General features: G+C 38.2%; 1 protein-coding gene across 2 annotated transcripts; it reads left to right on the forward strand.

Moving 5' to 3' along the window:
* Positions 1-1,261: 1,261 nt before the first annotated feature.
* Positions 1,262-19,353, forward strand: Cibar1 (CBY1 interacting BAR domain containing 1). Of its 2 annotated transcripts, XM_085839473.1 has the most exons (10): positions 1,262-1,546; positions 2,026-2,260; positions 3,256-3,276; positions 4,190-4,258; positions 4,872-4,973; positions 7,379-7,399; positions 8,914-9,018; positions 15,575-15,688; positions 17,561-17,680; positions 19,098-19,353. In XM_085839473.1, exons 1-10 carry the CDS (start codon positions 1,314-1,316, stop codon positions 19,179-19,181), a joined length of 1,104 nt encoding a protein of 367 aa, XP_085695599.1. In that variant the 5' UTR covers positions 1,262-1,313; the 3' UTR covers positions 19,182-19,353. The 2 variants fall into 2 exon arrangements, with proteins under 2 accessions (XP_085695599.1, XP_021016315.1); XM_021160656.3 differs by lacking the exon at positions 3,256-3,276 and having other exon boundaries at positions 1,263-1,546; positions 7,379-7,384.
* The last annotated feature ends 48 nt before the right edge of the window (positions 19,354-19,401 follow it).

Below are 19,401 nucleotides of genomic sequence, written 5' to 3' on the forward strand. Positions count from 1 at the left end.
TGCAGGCCCAGAACAAGGAGGGAGCCATTCTTACTCCTACTGGTCTTAAGATGAGATTTTGGGGAGTGGGGTTGGACACATCTGGCTCCCTACCTCCCAATTGCAGAATGTATTTGCTCAACACCATAGCATTTAGTGAAATTATACAGCTAGTAACAGACTCGCCACCTGGAAAGGCAGGAAAGAACCCAGCTGAACAGAACCAAAGAAGAACCATCCATGTTTACAGAATCCTGAACTGACTAGTGGAGTTGTGGAAGCCACTAGGCCTTATAATTTGTTTATACAACGAAACCTGACACAGTAAGCACATTTCTGGGCTGTGTTATATGTGTTTGACTGTTTGGTTAGCTTTATCCTTCCACCAAGGCTGTGAGCACTGTAAGAGCAAAGACTGTTCTGACCTTAGGTTAGGACTTTATTCTCAGAAATTATGGGCATTTGAGAAGTAGACAAAGCTTGAATTTGGACCCCAGGTTCACTCGGAAGAGAAGTCTCCCTCTCAGAAGCTAGAGGAAGGCTCTGGGGTTATCTGTGACTCTTCCAATTGGGGAACCTTCATTCAGGCCCATACCTCGACTGGGTCTAACAATCTTTTTCACAAAGTAGAAACTCAGTTAACTGCAAGAGGGGGAACAGATGGCATTAAAGATGAGTAAAGATGAGGGAGTAAGCACTGGTGTGCTTTTTTTCTGTTTTTGTTTTTATTGTTGTTATTGTTTGTTTGTTTCTGTTTAGTTAATTTGACCAAAGTTAGAGTTACCGGAGAAGAGGGAACATTCAGAAAATGTCCCAATTAGATTGACCTGTAGGCTGTTTTCTTGATTGATGAATTGACATGGAAGGGCATGGTAATACTGTAGACAGTTTTGCCCCTGTGCAAGAGGTCTTGGGGTATATAAGAAAGTCAATTGAATAGGCCAGCCAGCAGTGTTGCTACATGGCCTCTGCTTCAATTCCTGCCTCCAGGTTCCTGCCCTGAGTTCCTTAAAGAACTGTGACTTGGGATATGTCAGCCAAAGAAATCCTTTCTTCCTCAACTTGATTTTTGTCGGGGTCTTATCACAGCTATAGAAATCTAACTTATAGAGCGGTTCTTTTCCAAAGGCAGCTTCCAGGAGCCCACATGTTGTCTCATTCAACAGAGAAGCACAGGGACAAGCTTCGCATGAAGTCTGAACCCCATTCACCTTTATTTTCCTGTACCCCTTCCGGTTGCTGGTGGGTTGGTTTTCCTCCTTCGCTCCCAGAAGCCTGGGAGGGCTAGAGAGCTGCAGGAGCTGAAGGAGGATGCTTGGTGTTCCCTCTGCCCAATGCCCTCTGGTCTCCCTTGCCCTGCTCTTGACCGCCGGGGCGCGCGCCGCGTCGCCACGGAAACGCCGGGCAGGCGGGGCGGCGCGCACTGCGCGCTCTCGGCTCCCGGTAGAAGTGGCGGCGTCGCCTGCTCCCGCGCGCCCTGGCGGCCCGGAGCCGCGCTCGTTGGGCTCCCATCCTGGGTCCCGGGCGGCGGGAAAGGCAAGATGTTGAGGCGCAATCTGGATGACCGGTAACCGCTGGGGCCTCGTCGTGCAGGCTGCCCGAGGGAAAGGGCCGGGTGGGAGAGAGGAGCCGGGCCGAGGGCCTGGAAGCCGGTTGGGGCGGGAGGAGGCCGCACGGTGCCCGTGGCGCTCTGCAGCCGGTCCACCCGGATGAGGTGAATGCCGGGCCGAGAGAGTCTCCTGGCCGATCGGCCCCCCTGAGCTGGGCCGGGCCCTGCCGCGGTACCGAGCCCGGGAGGCCGCAGGTGCCCAGGCCGCAGCAGCGCCGCCCCTTCTCGGCCCACCAGGCCCGGGCCCTTTCCCGGGCCTGCAAGGTTCTCGGCAGGACCAGAGCCTGCGTGAGGTCCTAGAGAAGGCGCGGGCCTCTGGAAGAGTTGGGAATGTTGCCCTTCAGGGCTTTAGGAAGGCACGGGAATGTTTGCACGTAAAATTAACGGGACACCTTCTTACTGTTTTAAGAACAGTGTTCTGTGTCTCCTTTTTCTAGAGATGCTCAAACAAAACAACTGCAGGATGCTGTCACAAATGTGGAGAAGCATTTTGGAGAGCTTTGCCAAATCTTTGCTGCTTATGTACGGAAAACTGCCAGGCTTCGAGACAAAGCCGACCTCCTAGTGAATGAAATCAACCTGTATGCCTCTACGGAGACACCAAATTTAAAGCAGGGTCTGAAAGACTTTGCTGATGAGTTTGCCAAACTTCAAGATTACCGCCAGGCAGAGGTATGAAGTGAGGTTCTGGTGTCAGAAGCCAAATTTCTACATAGTGTGTAGGAATTGTGGACTTTTCGTTGTAACCTAACCAGCAGTGGTGAATGTACCCTTGATAAATGACTTTCCTGTTTGTAACACCGTGGGTTCGCTATATGGAACCTTTCTGTGACCTGATAGCTTTCAAACGAAACGTCAGGTGTGGTTGAAGTCTTGAGTTTATCGCCAACAGGATGACAGGGAACATGCATTCAGAAAAGGTGACATAATATCAGTTGAGGGGAAGAAAAGCACCTGTATGGCCTGTGTGGGCCAAGTGCGTTTTAAAGAATGACTAGAAATGGAAATGCTGAAAATGACAAGATCACAAAGTACTAATAAATGGGCTACACGTTGCTGATTTTTCCATGGTTTGAAAGTCGAACGAAATCGGAAAGCTATGACTTATAACACAAGTGATACAGCTGAGAGGCTGGCTGTGTGTTTGCCTTGAGTGACCAGAGCTTTGCTCTTGGGAGATCTTTCTAAAATACAGTATTTTCTTAATACTGCATAAGCATTTTCACTTACTTCTTTTAGGTACCAGTTAACATAACAAAAGTTGGCACATTGCTTTTTTTTTTTTTACTTTTGTAACAAGCCCTATTGATCTTTCTTATGTTTAAAGCCTAAAACAAATTTTCACTTACTGAAAATTAAAAAGAGGAACAATATATGAACTTATCATCATCATGTATATAAAACTTGAGTACTAATCCCTCGGGGATACCTGTAAGAAAAATGTTGAGTTCTTGGCATACATTTCTTCTATAACAAGAAATACTCAGTTATACATGGTAACTGGAGATGTAATGTTTCAGAAATAGTTTTTATTCACAGATAACCCTAAAGTCCTATTTTACCAATAAGTTCCCCTTTCTAGAAAAATTTTATGCTAGTTATCAAATAGCAAAGTGGATTGATTTGCGTTTGCTCTGCTCTGTTTCCCTGCTTACCAAATGGTGGAGATGCTAATGAACATGGCAAAGGTAGGCAAGGGAAAGACAAGGGAAGCTGTTAGGACAGACATGGATAGACCTCACAGTGTGTGGTGGTAGAGCTGGTGGACATTAGACTGGCCCGAAGAGTCATAACATTGATCTTAAAACTCTGAAATTTAAATGATTATTTTTTACATTTTCCTAAACTCTTTTAAAGTGAAACATCCATATGACATCATTTCCAAAAACTAAAGAACTAACATGAAATGAAATGAACTGATTAGGTAAACATGTACCATTTTAAAAAGCATTTTATTTGCTGTAAAATGTTTGTTTTAAGCAATAGATGTCATTTGCTTGCCCACCCCGGCAAAGTCTCAGTGCCTCATCATTTTCTTGTATATGTATTGGTATAACATTTTTCCTTCAGTTCCTTTTACTGGTGTTATTAAAAGAATTGCTATTACTTTGTGATGAAAATTTAATGAGTTTGAGAAACTATTTAATTCTAGATAAAAAAGAGGTCAGTTGTACAGTTTGGCAGATCAGCAACTCTAAGCCCATTTATCTTGTTCTCTGGGCTTTGATACATCATAAGTGGCTGTTTAAAACAATTCAGCTAGTACAATAATTCCTAAGCTGTTTGCTCTTGAGGGCTGTTTTCCTTTAAATGTTCCTAATAACACTGTATTTTTCAGCTTTTATTTTTTCTGGGCAGTTAAGCTATATGGATTAGGGTCTGTATCTGTAATGTCTCACAGGGTGTGCTTGAGCACATAACAATAGCAGCTGCACTCCTTAAACCTCCTGAAAGCTGTAACTACACTGCAACTTAAGATTTCAAAACTGCTTATCTGTATAGTATTGATCTCAGATTAAACAGCATAGATCTTTATTTCAGGATTTAAATTTTGGTATTTCTATGTTTCTTTTCAGTTATATTTTATATAATTTTCAATAGGTTGAAAGACTTGAAGCCAAAGTAGTTGAACCTTTGAAAGCTTATGGGACCATTGTAAAGATGAAACGAGTAAGTCAGCCCATTTTCTTATCCACTTGGTATTATGAAAAAGGTATGAGGTTTTGTCTATTTCATAACAAATAAAAAATAACATACAGTTATTCTTTTTATATACTTTGAAAAAGATTTTCTTAGATCTTTAAAAATAATGAACCATTCTTACCAAGCTTGCTGATTTTATTAATATTCTATCTAGCAATAAAAATCATTATTGTGGAAACATTTAAAATATGTGATGAATATGGGTTTTTTTTGTTTTAAAGATGGTGACTTGTATTTTTAAAATCTGACAAACTGCTTTTGAAATCGACTTAGAGTAAAATTTATACAAAATAAAAGTACTATTTTTCAGTGTTTGGTTTTTATACATATACTCATGTAAGCATCACCAGAACCAATATTGTAGTCATTTGTATGACTCATTTTCCATTCATATTGTGTCTTATCTTGAGAAATATCAATAAAATGCACAGGCTCTCATGTGCACACACATACACCTCTACAGTACTCATAACTTGTATGCTCACAGTGCCGGGATCAAACAAATATTCTTCCATTCTTAAGAGAGAATGTTTTATTTCTTAAGTTAGAAAGTTTTATTAAGAAAAATGCTTGTTTACAGGATGATCTCAAAGCAACATTAACAGCAAGGAATCGAGAAGCCAAACAGCTATCTCAGTTAGAAAGGACACGCCAGCGAAACCCATCTGATCGACATGTAATTGTATCCTTTGGAATTTGGTCTTTAAAACAAAAAGGGTTTGTGGGGTATGCAGTACAAAAGTAAATGTATATGGAAACTATACATCTCTAGTTCTAAGTTGGGAATTTTCATGTCAGTGGCAAAACGAATCCCACTAGGAATCCTCACTGGAGAAACAAGGCAGCCCCACCTCCTAACCCAGTCTGTTTGCTCCTCCTGACACACGACCCACAGTCCACTCAGAAACGTTGATGTCTTTAGGGTGAATGAAAAAGTAAATGCTACTGTCTCAGTGCCCTACCTGCAGTACTTTTAAGGAAGGGGGGAAATTTTCCTATAATGTCCTTCATAAAAAAAACAAAACAAAAACAAAACATGAAATCATAGTGATAACTTTTAGTCAAACCTTCAGGAGATTTCAGTATAATTAAGCTCATAGCAAGGCACATGGTATCTAAATATGAATGTTTGTTATAAAACAGTGCTTCTAGGAAACAATTACTTCCTGAACTAACACTGAATGTTTCATGCAGTGCTAGGAGCTGTGTAGAAAGCACTGACATCTCCCTGCCACTCTTCCCCATTCTAGCTTGCCTGTGTCTTCCTCCTGCTCAAGGTTGGTTCTGCCCAGCCAACCTAGCCAGACACCAATAAGGAGAGACTCTTGGGGTATTGGAGGTTGAAAAACACCTTCATACCTGAAGGGAGTCCCCTGGGCAGTGATTTGGGGCTACACCAATTACCTGGTCCATCTTTCTTTAGGCCAAAGGTACATATGCCCAACTTTCTATTTTAAAAAAGAAAAAGGGCTAGAGAGATCACTCAGAGGTTAAGAGCACTGACTGCTCTTCCAGACAGCCTGAGTTCAATTCCCAGCAACCACATGGTGGCTCACAACCATCTGTAATGGGATCTGATGCCCTCTTCTGATGGGTCTGAAGACAGCTACAGTGTTACTCATGTACATAAAATAAATAGATATAAAAAAAAGAACAAAGAGGCAGTTAAGTTGGGCTGGTGCAGAATATGTATTGGACATTTATTGGAGCTATGAATTTCAAACCAGTCTGTTTTAGGCAAGCTGGACAAACCAGAGAATGCTACAAATTCATTCCTGACAACTAGAGATCTGTCAGACTACAGAGTCACCATTAAGTCAGTAATCAAAATTTGTTTTGTTCTTGGGGTAAAGAGTCTATGAAGGCAGGTAAAATATACCATCTGTGATCCTGCATAGTTGTTGGTTGAATCACAAGTTTCATATTGATCTTTAACATAGAAATGAACATACTGCTAAGTCACACTTTTCTGACACACTGCTCTGTTAACACTGCTGTAGAGGAAGGAGCAGTCCTTATGGCACACCTCAAACAAGGTGGGAAAAACACAAGTTACAGGTGAATTGTTCTGCTCACTAGATAAGACCTACTCAAGCATTCTGATTACCTGAAACTAGAGCATAAACCACACTTTACATGTAAATGTATTAAATATAAAAATAAAACAGCCAATAGCATCAGTGTGAAGATAGACCCTTACAACTCAACTGTCTACTCAGTAAAGTTCAATGTATACAGAATTGGAGTCCCTTCCTTTGATGAAGACAATCCTAGGATCTCCTGCCCACCCCAAACGTACCAGATGACTTCTGGACGGCTGTGGCCGTTTGAAAGCATCGCTGTGGCTTTACCACTGGCTAAGTGCATATACTGCTACTTGTTCTTCACAAATCTGCTTCTTAATATTTCCTACTCGACATTGGTTCATTGTAGAATTTTGAGCAATTTTTAGTGAATATAATAATGATCAGACATGTATATTTTCTTTGCTAAAGTCTGGCTCTGGGAGCTTTCGGCTCTGGAAGAGGATTTCCAACCTTAGAAAAGGATAGAAGTCGTCAGCAGCTGGGATACAAGACCTCAGCTCTTCTGCTTCCTGTGCTTTTCTAAATTAACCAGTCCTAAAGAGACTCGCAATTCCTAAACTAAAACATAAGGAAATGAGAAGGACAGAGATCAGATACAAAATAAAAGTCATAAAAGCTGTACATCACAGACTGTAATCATTAGGAGTCAGTCTGAGTATTCTCAGAAAAAAACAGAGATCAAGTAACTGACAATCAGTTTCAGAACAAAACCTCACAGGGACTCTACATTTAAATTTTCTGTTTAAAAAAAAAAGCCCAGAAATGTTTTTAAATAGTTTTTAATACTAGTTAGGATTAAGTTGAAAGTCTTTTTTAAACTATGCTTTATATGGTAACTATAAACAAATACAGATACAAGGTGATGCACCTCCAAGTGCCTAGTTTCTGAAAGTTATGGACTTACACTGATTGTAAGAGCAATTCTTTAACTGTATAGGACTTGACTTTATAGTGTTCAATTCTCTTTGAAATGTATGTTTTCCTTTATGAAAATTTTCAGTCGCAGGTGGGCAATAAATTGGTGTGTCACGAAATGGATCCTGAGAGTAAACCCATTTACTTGTTTCAATTTACAGATTGTCTTAAAAAGAAGCAAAAACCAAATGTCAGAGTATTATAGCTCAAAACTTTGATGACCAGTTCATATTAAATGATATATGACTTTAGAGACAATATAATTTTAGTATAAGGAACAAAACCTTATTAAGAACAATTTAGTCGTCAAGTTGAGGTCTGTTTTAATTGTTGGTGCTGCTTAAGGTGACATTTAATGTCTGGTAACACTACTGTCCTAAAGGAAAAGATGCTTAAAAGAAATACTATGATTAAATTGGAATTTTCTGCACTTAACAGTACCGTTCCTACTCTACGTGCCTAAATTCTTAATATACAACTAAAGTATTAGAAAACAGCTTTTTTTTTTCAAAAAGAAAAAAATCTGTCTTCAATCCACAAGTAAATAGAAATATTTAGATGGTAACTGATAATTGATTTTACAACACAGACCTAGATAGTATGAGTGCATGTATAAAGTAAAACATTGGTACTTGCCTTTTAATATATTAGTTATTTGTATGCATATATATATATATATATATATGTATACACACACACAAATATATCATAAACTAAATGAAACAATGCAATGCTATTAGCTTAAGAATCTGATTAATCTGAGTGTGATAGTGCATGCCTGTAATCCCATCACTTGTATAAGGAAGATCAGAAGTTCAAGGTTTTCTTCCACCAGGTAGTAAGCTTACAGCCAGCATAGACTATGTTATATATATTCCAAAACTATATAAATACAGATCCAGATAGATATGGTGACACACACCTATAATCAGCAGTCAAGAGGAAGCAGCATGAGTTCACAGTCAGCCTGTGTTAGAGAATCATAGGACAGGCACTGCCTCAAAAATTAAAAATTATATATTTCATGCATTTGGAGAACTCTTAAATGTAAACAGTGGTAGGACACTTGAGTCTCCCCCGCCTCAAGCACTTGCATGTTGTAATAATAGAAACTCTGAGTCTCTGTAGGGGGAATTGTTATAGCTGTGGGTCTCTTAGTGTGTTCTCTTAGCCCTTCCAAAGATCTATTTTATTTGATTTAATCTATAAAGTAGTTGTGTCAGATAATCTGTATTACAGAATAATACAATGTGAGAGCACCGAAAACAGTAACCAATTACAAGTCTTTCTTTTGAGGGAAAAGGACAGCGAGATAAACACCACAGATTAAAGTAGAGGGAAGCAGTAAACAACGTAGTGTTACAGTACATCCAAGGACAACAGGGAAAACAGTTTTAAAGAAAGGACTCTTGTTTGAGATTAAATGTCTCTTAACAAACTTAAAGCTCTGTGTTTGCATACTATCTAATATCGTGCTTTCGTTGTATGTGGTTAAAGGTAAATTTGAATAGTTTACACTTTGAGACCAGAAAGCCAAGAGTAAAGTGGTAACTTTCACCAAAAGATCCCTCTACTTGGATCCTGATGGGTTTTTCTTTTATGGGGCATTCACTTTTTTAGGCAGAAACTGAATTACAGAGAGCCACAATTGATGCTACCCGCACAAGTCGTCATTTGGAGGAAACTATTGATAATTTTGAAAAGCAGAAAATAAAGGACATAAAGGTAATTAACTTAATACACAATGTTCTCTAACCTTACTTAAAGTTAAGGAACAAATAGCACACTGATTGTTAGCCCAGAGTGCTTAAACTAAAAAGAATTATAGACCAAAGTTTATCAAGTTAATTATGAATACAATGGTACATTAAAGGGGCTATATTAATTAATTTACTTTATATTCCAACTGCAGTTTCCCTTCCCTCCTCTTCTCCCCCCTTCCAATCCAATTTTCCTCCCTTTCTCTTCAAGAAATGGAAGGCCTCCCATGGATACCAACCAGCCTTGGAGTATCAAGTTTTGCAACAAGACGAGGCATATTTTCTCCTATTAAGGCTCTAGACAAGGCAGCCCAATAGGGGGGAAGGGTCCCAAAAGCAAACAATAGAGGGGGCCCTTTTTCCCACTGTTAGGAGTCCCACATGATGACTAAGCTGCACAACTGTACATATGTGCAGAGGGCATATGTCAGTTTCATGCATGCTCCCTGGTTGACAGTTGAATCTCTGTGGGCTTCTATGGGCCCAGGTTAGTTGATTTTGTAGGGTTTCCTGAGGTGTCCTTGACCCCTCTGGCTTCTACAATCCTTCCCATTTTCTGCAGGATTCCCCAAGCTCCACGTAATATTTGGCTGCAGATCTCTGCATCTGTTTCCATCAGTTGCTGGATGAAGCCTGTCTGATGACAGTTATGCTAGGCTCCTGCCTGCAAGTATAGGCAGAATATCATTAACAGTGTCTGGGGTAGGTCTCAAGCCAAACCTGTTATTTGACATTTTCCTCAATTTCTGCTCCATCTTTTACCCCTGCACATCTTATAGGTAGGACAAATTGTAGGTTGAAAGTTTTGTGACTGCAATGTCCCAATACCTCTATTGCAAATCTTGTCTGGTAACAGGAAATGGCTGCTTCAGTCTCCATATCCCCCATTGCTTGGAGTCTTCGCTAGAGTAACCTTCATGGATTCCTGGTAGTTCCCAATGCCCTAGGTATCTAGTTCATCCTAAAGATATCACCCCACCAATTTCAGTTGGCTTTCCCAGCTCTCTCTCTCTCTCTCTCTCTCTCTCTCTCTCTCTCTCTCTCTCTCTCTCTCTCTCTCTCTCTCTCTCTCTCTCTCTCCATCATCCCACCTGATCCCTCCTGTTCTCAACCCCATGAAGTCCCCTCCCCTGCCCACCCATTATGTCGATTCTATTTCCCTTCCAAGGGAGATCCATGCAGCTCCTCCTCCTTGATCCCTCCTTGTTACTTAACTTCTTTGGGTCTGTGGATTGTAGCATGGTTATCATTTACTTTATGGCTAATATCCACTTATAAGTGAGTACATACTATGGTTGTATTTCTGAGTCTGAATTTACTCACTCACCATGATTTTTTCTAGTTCAGTCCATTTGCCTGCAAATTTCATGGTGTCATTGTTTTTAATAGCTGAATTGTGTAAATGTACATTTTCTTTATCCATTCTTTGGTTGAGAGACATCTGGGTTATTTCCAGTTTCTAGCTACTACAAATAAAGCTGCTATGAATATAGTTGAATAGTATCTTTGTGGTATGGTGGAGCATCCTTTGTTTATATGCCCAGGAATTGGTTTTGATGTAGATCTAGTCCTAATGTTCTGAGAAGCTGCCATATTGACTTTCAAAGTGACTATACAAGTTTAGACTTCCAGCAACAGTGGAGGAATGTTCCCCTCACTCCACATCCTCAACAGCCTGATCTGTCACTTGTGGTTTTGATCTTAGCCATTCTGACAGGTGTAAGATGGGATCTCAGAGTCCTTTGATTTGCATTTCCCTGATGGCTAAGGGTGTTGAACATTTCTTGAAGTGTTTCTCTGTCATTTGAGAGTCATCTGTTGAGAATTCTGTTTAGATCTGTACCCTATTTTTTTTTTTAATTAAGAGATCTCACTAGTTTCTTTATGAAGGCACTTAATGAAGGTTATGAACTTTTCTCTGAGCACTCATTTCATTGTGTCCCATAAGTTTGGGTATGTTGTACATTCACTGAATTCTAGAAGCTCTTTAATTTTTTTTCTTTGTTTCTTCCTTGACTCCGTGGATATTGAGTAAATAATTGTTCAGTTTCCATGAGTTTGAATGCTGTCTGTAGATTTTGTTGTGGTTGTTGAAGTCAAGCTTTAATCCATGTAGATATCTGTTAGGTTCATTTGAGTCATAATGTCTGTTCCATTATTTCTGTTTAGTTACTGTCTGGATGTCCTGTCCATTGGTGAGAGTCAGGGTTGAAGTCTCTCACTATTGATTTAAGGGGTTCAATGTGTGATTTGACCTTTAGTAATGTTTCTTTTACAAATGTGGGTGCCCTTGCATTTGGGCATAGAATTGAGACATTATCTTGGAATTTTCCTTTGATGAGTATCACTTCTTTTAATTTTGGTTAAAAGGCTGTTTTGTTAGATATTACAATGGTTACACCTACAGGCTTCTTGGGTCTATTGCTTCAACAATTTTTTTTTTCCCAACAGTCACTCTAAGGTACCACTACTGGGCTGGTGGTCCTGGGTTCTTTATAAAGGTAGACTGAGCAAGTTGTGATGAGCAAGCCAGTAAGCAGCACAGTTACATGGCCTCTGCATCAGTTCTTGCCTTCAGGTTCCTACCTTGACTAATTTCAGTGGACTAAGATGTGAAACTGGAAGCCAAATGAACCCTTTCCTCCCCATCTTGCTTTTGGTCATGGTGTTTTATCATAGCAATATTGCTGCTAATACCACGGTAACATTAATTTGTATCCACAATGATGAACTGGTTTGGTTCCAAATATTCACAATTGCCTTTACCATGACAAACCTGCAGATTTCACTTTTTTGGCAGGTCTTTGTTAGCAATGTTTTAGTTATCTTTGAAAAAAATCCTAAATATTACTTAATAATTATCTTATATACTAATAAAAATTAAGGATTTTTGTTCTCACTGCAGATTTTCCTGTAACAGCTATTTTTGTAATTTTACTATATTACCAATATTACCACTTATTGGCTAACCCTTCCTTTGACCTGTAAATGTTTTTCAGGTGAAATACCATCTATGACCTTTGGGTTCACTTTTGTGTCCCACCTACATGTAAGCTAGCTCCTCGAGCGTTATAATTTCCCTACTCAATACTGAGTACACAAGTGTGGCAAAGAAAGTAAGTGCAGAAATCCTAGCTAGTGTGCTTCCAGGAACTTTCTGGAATTGATGGAGCTACACAATGTGTCCAAGTTCCTTTCTTTGTCTCCATTACTATCCCCACAAAAAGTTTTTTACAAGGAGAAAGGAGCAAGAGAAAACTTCTCCTATGAAATAGTAGGTTTAATTCAAAAATATACAACTGTGTAAAGATGTGCAACCATTACAAGTTTAGGAACATTTTCATCACCTAATCTCTGTACACTTTAGCTTTACCTCTCTGCCAGATTACTAGCCCTAAGAAACCACTAATCTTCTCTGTGGATTGGGCCATTCTGGCCATTTCACCATGGATAGAACAGTTTTTGTGTTTCATTTCACTTACCATATGTGCAGGCTTATCCATGTTGTAGCATGTATTACTCTTTGGTTTTGGCCAAATAAATTTGATTGTACAATATTGTTCATGTGTTAATCAGTCAATGGCTACTTTAATTGTTCCCATTTAGTTATAAGTTGATACATTCATAAACACACTCTTGTGCAGAAATTTTTTTTAAGATTTATTTATTTATTATATGTAAGTACACTGTAGCTATCTTTAGATACCCCAGAAGAGGGCATCAGATCTCATTATGGATGGTTGTGAGCCACCATGTGGTTGCTGGGATTTGAACTCAGGACCTTCGGAAGAGCAGTCAGTGCTCTTACTCAGTGAGCCATCTCTCCAGCCCATGTGGATTTATTTTTGCATTTCATGTTTATATGAAATACAATTTTGAATATGTATGAATATAAAATGAAAAAATTAAAGCGTTAAATTACTGATGCTACAGTAAATGTTTAACTCTTTGAGGAACTGCCATCCTGTTCCAAGATGGCTTTATCATTTTACATCCTTCCTAGCACTGTATGATGGTTCTACATTGTATGGTGACTCCTCAGTACTTTCTTCTTAGGAAAATGATGATATTGTAGCCATACTGGTGCATGTAAAGTAGTATCTCATTGTGGTTGTGATTTGCAATCCTGAATAATGTTTACTGACCATTTGTATATATTCCTAGGAGAAATGCCCGTTCAGGCCTTTGTGCATATTCCAATTGGGTTGTTTTGATCATGTTCTGGATATATACTAAATTCCTTACTAAATAATAGATGCCATTGCTTTTTCACATTGTTGGCTCTCTGTTTTGATAGTATTGCGAACACACTTTTTTTTTTTTTTTTTTAAGATTTTATTTATTATATGTAAGTACACTATAGCTGTCTTCAGACACTCCAGAAGAGGGCGCCAGATCTCATTGCGGATGGTTGTGAGCCACCATGTGGTTGCTGGGATTTGAACTCTGGACCTTCGGAAGAGCAGTCGGGTGCTCTTACCCACTGAGCCATCTCACCAGCCCCCACTTTTTTTTTTTTAATCAAACATATTTGAAAGTTTTATTTATACTTTGGCCCTATAAGTGAATGTTCTTAAATGGAACTCTTCTGTAAGAATACTTTAAAAATAAAATTTTGACAATTATCAGATCTACACAAATCCTTAACAAAGGTTTTCTGTGTAATCCTCATTAATGCAAACCTTTGTAAGTTATTACATTCTTATTGTAGATCTTCAATCTGTTCTGGAATAATAAGGCTACAAAATTTGTATGTACAGGCACATTAATTACAAACTACAAATGTCCTGACCCACGGGACAGTCGAATAGGGTCTAAGGAACCACCTGTGGAGAGAATGGGGGGCAAGAAACACAAAGAACAGACAGCAAGTCTGACTGATCAAGCTGACAGATTTTATTTTTCCCAGGCAGGTTTTATACCCATAGAAGCAGGGTATGGGGAGAGGGGTGAAGCAGAATCGCTTTGTTTCTGGGGGTAATGCACCTGTTCCCAAAAGTAGAATATTGGCTAGGTAAAAAGGAGAAACAGAACAGAATGGGTTACTAGATACCTGTCCACAAGATCTATAGCTATCTGTTCTTAACTGGGAGTAGTACTTTCCTACAGAGGCCTCAACTTTTCCCACAGAAATCTCAATGTAAGCTAGTACTTTTCCACTAAGGCCAAGACTTTGTAAGTAAGCACTTATGGCTGACAAGGCAGTTAACATTTAAACAGGGTCGTGCCCAACATACAAATACTTGTACTAACAAGAAAGCTGGGCATGACAAAAACCCCAAGGGCTCTGGGGCGGGCATGCTGCTGAGGCACAGGGCATCCTACTTATTTGTATTTTTTTATCAATTACTTTCAAAGAACACACAGCATGGGAGGTGTCTCCTTTATTAACTTCCCCTATTTAAAATTCTGTTGTTTGTAAAACTGGACCAATTATCACAAACCATTATTTGCATAATTAACCAGATGCCTCTTTAGAAAGCATTTCACTGGTGATATCAAGTGCAGAATAGAAATTTCTCAAAGATGGGCTTGTGAAGCTTACATATTACGGACTATGGTGCTACTTCTGCATCTTATCACAAGATTAATGATGCACATCAAAAAGATTGACCAATGTAAGCATGCAAAACTAAGTTATTTTCTAGGTGCTGTGATAGTTCATTTGATTTCAATTTTAGGGACATCTATTCAGTTTCTTGTGTCGCTTGTAGTTTAGAGTCCCAGCTAAATCTCCATGGCCAGATCAATGGTGTTGTCTCTGAGCGTTCCTCTAATCGTTTGGTCATTTCACTCTAACAAGCATTTGAAGCTCATTTTTACATTCATTCTTTTCGGATACCCTGCAAATGACTTTGGTGGGCAACTTTGTTGAAATGCTTCATTTTTCTAGTCTTATTGATCTGATCATGTCCTTATATAGTAGCACAATAGCATCATTCCTTTGTGGATTTTTTTTTTACCCTATCTTAGGGAAACTAAAAATTAAGGAATTAACTCCTATTCTTAGCAGAAGCCATGCAATCTCTCTTAAGGTGTCCCTGTATATCTCTGCAAGCGTTAGTGTGAAACTTCAAATGGTATCGAATCATAGGGCTATTCATTATGATAATCAGTTGTACATGCTAGTACCACAGAGTCCCCTCTGACCTGCATCATCAAGTAAGAAATACTGTTGGTCACTTTCATGTCTATTTGCAGAAGTGAGTCTTTTATCAGTTTCAAATTTCTAACACAAATATTTATAGGCATGTAATACTGGTTTATATAGTTGTGTACAATTTAGTTATCTTCATACAAGTAATTTTTAAAAAAGAAAAAGTGAATAGTGAGTATAGCAACATTTGCACAATTTAAGTCTTTTGCTGTAGAGAGCCTTTATTTCAGTTATGTTTTCTCTCTTAGTAATACAGAATACTAAGACTGTACTATATAATGGAGAATGTAAAACTCTGTGGTTCTTAAATACATACAAACTGTTAAAACACACTCTTTACAATTCCAGTCTTTCTGTTTTTCAGAACATATTATCTGAGTTCATCACAATTGAAATGTTATTTCATGGAAAAGCTTTAGAGGTCTTCACTGCTGCCTACCAAAATATACAAAAAATTGATGAGGATGAAGACCTAGAGGTAGGCCTACATCTAAACTCAGTTCTGTTAGTGTGCAGATGTTTTAGAGTTTCAGTTTATATGGTTAATGGTCTATATTATCATGTGTAACCCAAATTACTGCTCTTTTGTGATTTTCCATTATACTTGGTTAAAGATGACTGAGTACTCTCTCCAAGTACTCAAGCTAGTATTTCATTCTCACTCATTTCCATGTGTTAATAAAAGATTATTGAACTGAACTTTTACAAGACAATTATAAAATAACAAATATTTAGTAATCATTGCTTTGCACAGATCTATGTATTTTAACTATACTAGTTGGTCCATCATCTTTAGTAAAAAACTTATTTCCTCCCTTAAAACTGAAATATAGTAAAGAAACTTCCCAGGGGTCTGACAGCTCTTTTTGCAGCACAGGTGGGAGTCCACTCTTAAAAGTCTATCACATCGTGATTCTTAATGCTTTGTTCTCAAGGCTACTACACTTGAGGCTTGTACCATTTCCTGCAAGGAAAAAATACTGCTTTTACTAACAGATTCAAGTCATCTCTGTACTTTTCCCGCAAAACTGGAGTATCTTGTCAATCTCCGTTCTCTATCATTCCTGACTTGTGAACTAATATGTACTTAGTCCTTAAGATTTTTCCACCTTGCCGGGCGGTGGTGGCACACGCCTTTAATCCCAGCACTCGGGAGGCAGAAGCAGGCGGATTTCTGAGTTCGAGGCCAGCCTGGTCTACAGAGTGAGTTCCAGGACAGCCAGGGCTATAAAGAGAAACCCTGTCTCAAAAAAAAAAAATAAGATTTTCCACCTTGCTCTGGCGGGCCTAGGACGGCACACTGCTCTTTATAACTAAACACTGTTCTCAATAAGCTAGCTACTAAGTAGAGAAGAGATAGATGAAACATTTCAGGGCTATATAGTAGATGTGTTTGTGAACTTCTTTCACATTTGAGTGTAGTAGTATTGAGCAAATTAACCTACTTGTTATAAAATGGAAAACTACGCTACTTACATCCTAAGATGTCTCAGCACTAACTGCAACACTGATAATGCCAAGTAACTCTCAAATGTTGGGATTGTAAGTAAAATAGTCTATACTGCCCACCAGCAGTTCTCAACCCATGGTTGTGACCCTTTGAAGGTGGGGGAATCACATAAGAAAATATCAGAAAAACAGATATTTCCATTAGAATTCATAACAGAAGCAAAAAACAGTTATAAAGAAGCAAAGAAATAATTTTAGATTGGAGGCTACCATAATATGAGGAACTTTATTAAAGGATTACAAAATTTAGGGCGATTGAGAGGGAACCTGTGGGAACCAAATCTTTGTAAATTTGTAGTTTTGTGAAGGAAAAATACACATTGGAAGAAATTGGAATGGCAATTGCTTTTTTAAGACGTGGAAGAGTTTGTAGGGAGGTGTTTAAAATTCATACCTGAGGAACATGGGGTACATATAAGAGCTAAGAAGGCTTGGAAAACATTGACAACATTTGGAAATACTGCAAGTCCAGATTCTAATGTTGCTGTTATCCTTGTAGGGTTAGGGTGGCTCCAGTGTACACTGTGCACAATAGCACACCTGGAGTGAAGTCAGTAACGGTTGAGGGTAGATAAAGCAATTAGAACCAAGGACAAATGCATAGCACACTGGATTACAGTTGCCTGTCAGACAATTTCATGGCTGCTCTACATGGTTTATCAATTTACATGGTTCATGTACAATTGTTTACCCTACTTTTCTAATTTAACTAGATTTGTAATTTGTAAGAATATAAGTTGGTTATCTACATGTTCACTTCCTGTCCAATTTAAAATGTTTTATTGCTTACCTAGATATTCATTTAGTATTCAATTTAAAATGTTGTTTTATATTGCAATAGGTTTTCCGAAATTCTCTATATCTATCAGATTATCCATCTCGTTTAGATATTGTAAGAGCAAATTCAAAGTCACCTCTTCAGAGATCATTGTCAACTAAATGCACATCTGGAACTGGACAGGTGAGCTTAAAAATACAAAACAAAACAGAAAAACCTATTAAGGAATTTAAGTTGTTGTCTTTGTTGTTCAGGGCTAAAAGTATTTCCCTTGTTAGGTGACCTCATACAATTATCTCCAGCTGTCATCTTTCACTGAAAGTGAAAAGTTTCTCTAATCACACTTTACTTATTCTCTGTGGCAGAACACTGAAGAAATGGATAGGAAAGATAGAACAGTGCTCATGTAGATTTGCTGTATCTAACATAAACACAAATCCTAGAGTCGAATTGTGAGCTTAATCTATTTAGAAATCATACATAGCCCGGCATGGTGGCACACGCCTTTAAACCAGCACTGAGGCCAGCCTGGTCTACAGAGTGGGTTCCAGGACAGCCAGGGCTACACAGAGAAACCCTGTCTCGAAAAACCAAAAAAAGAAAGAAAGAAAGAAAGAAAGAAAGAAAGAAAGAAAGAAAGAAAGAAAGAAAGAAAGAAAGAAAGAAAGAAAGAAATTATACCTAAAAGTGGCATTTTTCTAAGCATAACTCATGGGCTCAGAATATAGCTCTTAAGATCAGTAGCCAAACCCATAAAATGACTGTAATGTACCAAAATCTGCTTTGCCTCAGAATTTTAAAACTGAATAAAACAATCTCAAAAAGTAAAATTTGTATAGGTAAAACTTCCTGTCATTTGATTCTGTGCAGTTTCTTTTACATTCATCTTCCCCCCTTGCCAAATTAACATTTCTATTATTTTACTCTTGACATACATATTCCACAAAGTTAGTGTTTCTATTCCGTATAAAATTCTATTTAAAACTGAATCATATACATCAGTCAAAAATTTTGTATACTACAATATTTTTAATATTAACCCTACTACCTTTAGAGAAAGTTCCTGGGGGTTAGATAGAGTTAAGAGTGTATGTATACTCTTAGAGATATTTAGCAGCATTTGTTCATAGCAACACACATCCAAAACTTGACCACTTCTGCTGATCAAACATTGACCATTGTATCCTGGGTGGTGTAAATCACCCTCAGAGAAGCTATAAGTAAGATATCCAAGGGAAACGAAAGATGTATAGCTAGAATTATCTTTTCAATACATAACACATCATTTCTATTATCAGCATTGCTGCTGTCAAACAGACTTACCTGGTTCTACCATCCTCTTTGATGATTATCAAAGTGAAAGGCTGTTTAAATTTAACTTATTTTAACTTACCATTTAATTCACAATACACAGTAATGGTATTTTATGTTACTGAAGGATACTACTAGAATCAGATATAGAAATAGAGACTTCAACCTTAAAAATCACAGGGTACTTATTTTCTGAAATATTTGTTCTATAGTCCCTTTCTCATAAAAATAGGTAAAAATATGCCAGACATGTAAAAAAATTATTTTTTCATGTGTTATTTTTCAACAGATATCCACCTGCCGAACAAGGAAGGACCAACAAGTAGAAGATGAAGATGATGAAGAATTAGATGTTACAGAAGATGAAAACTAATTTACAAAAAGAATTCACATTTCTGTTTTCATGTCATCTAACTTGCAAATGTAGAATCACTTTATACTCACTTGACAGGTTAAACTGTAAAATGAAATGCTACTGTGAAACTGGGGGCAGAGGGGAAAGTAAAGAAAATTATGCTGATTAAAAAAAAGTTTGTTTTTCTGGATTACATAGTCTTTCTTTCATCATCCTACATATGGTAGTGTATATTTTT

The sequence above is a fragment of the Mus caroli genome, unplaced genomic scaffold (genome assembly GCF_978045245.1).
Source record: "Mus caroli unplaced genomic scaffold, Mus_caroli_1 scaffold_6, whole genome shotgun sequence".
Taxonomy (NCBI): domain Eukaryota; kingdom Metazoa; phylum Chordata; class Mammalia; order Rodentia; family Muridae; genus Mus; species Mus caroli.

Coding starts and splice junctions, on each gene's coding strand:
- Cibar1 (XM_085839473.1), top strand. CDS start 1,314: ATGCCCTCTGGTCTCCCTTGCCCTGCTCTTGACCGCCGGGGCGCGCGC. Junction 1,547..2,025: donor AGGCGCAATCTGGATGACCG/GTAACCGCTGGG, acceptor TCCTTTTTCTAG/AGATGCTCAAACAAAACAAC. Junction 9,019..15,574: donor AGAAAATAAAGGACATAAAG/GTAATTAACTTA, acceptor TCTGTTTTTCAG/AACATATTATCTGAGTTCAT.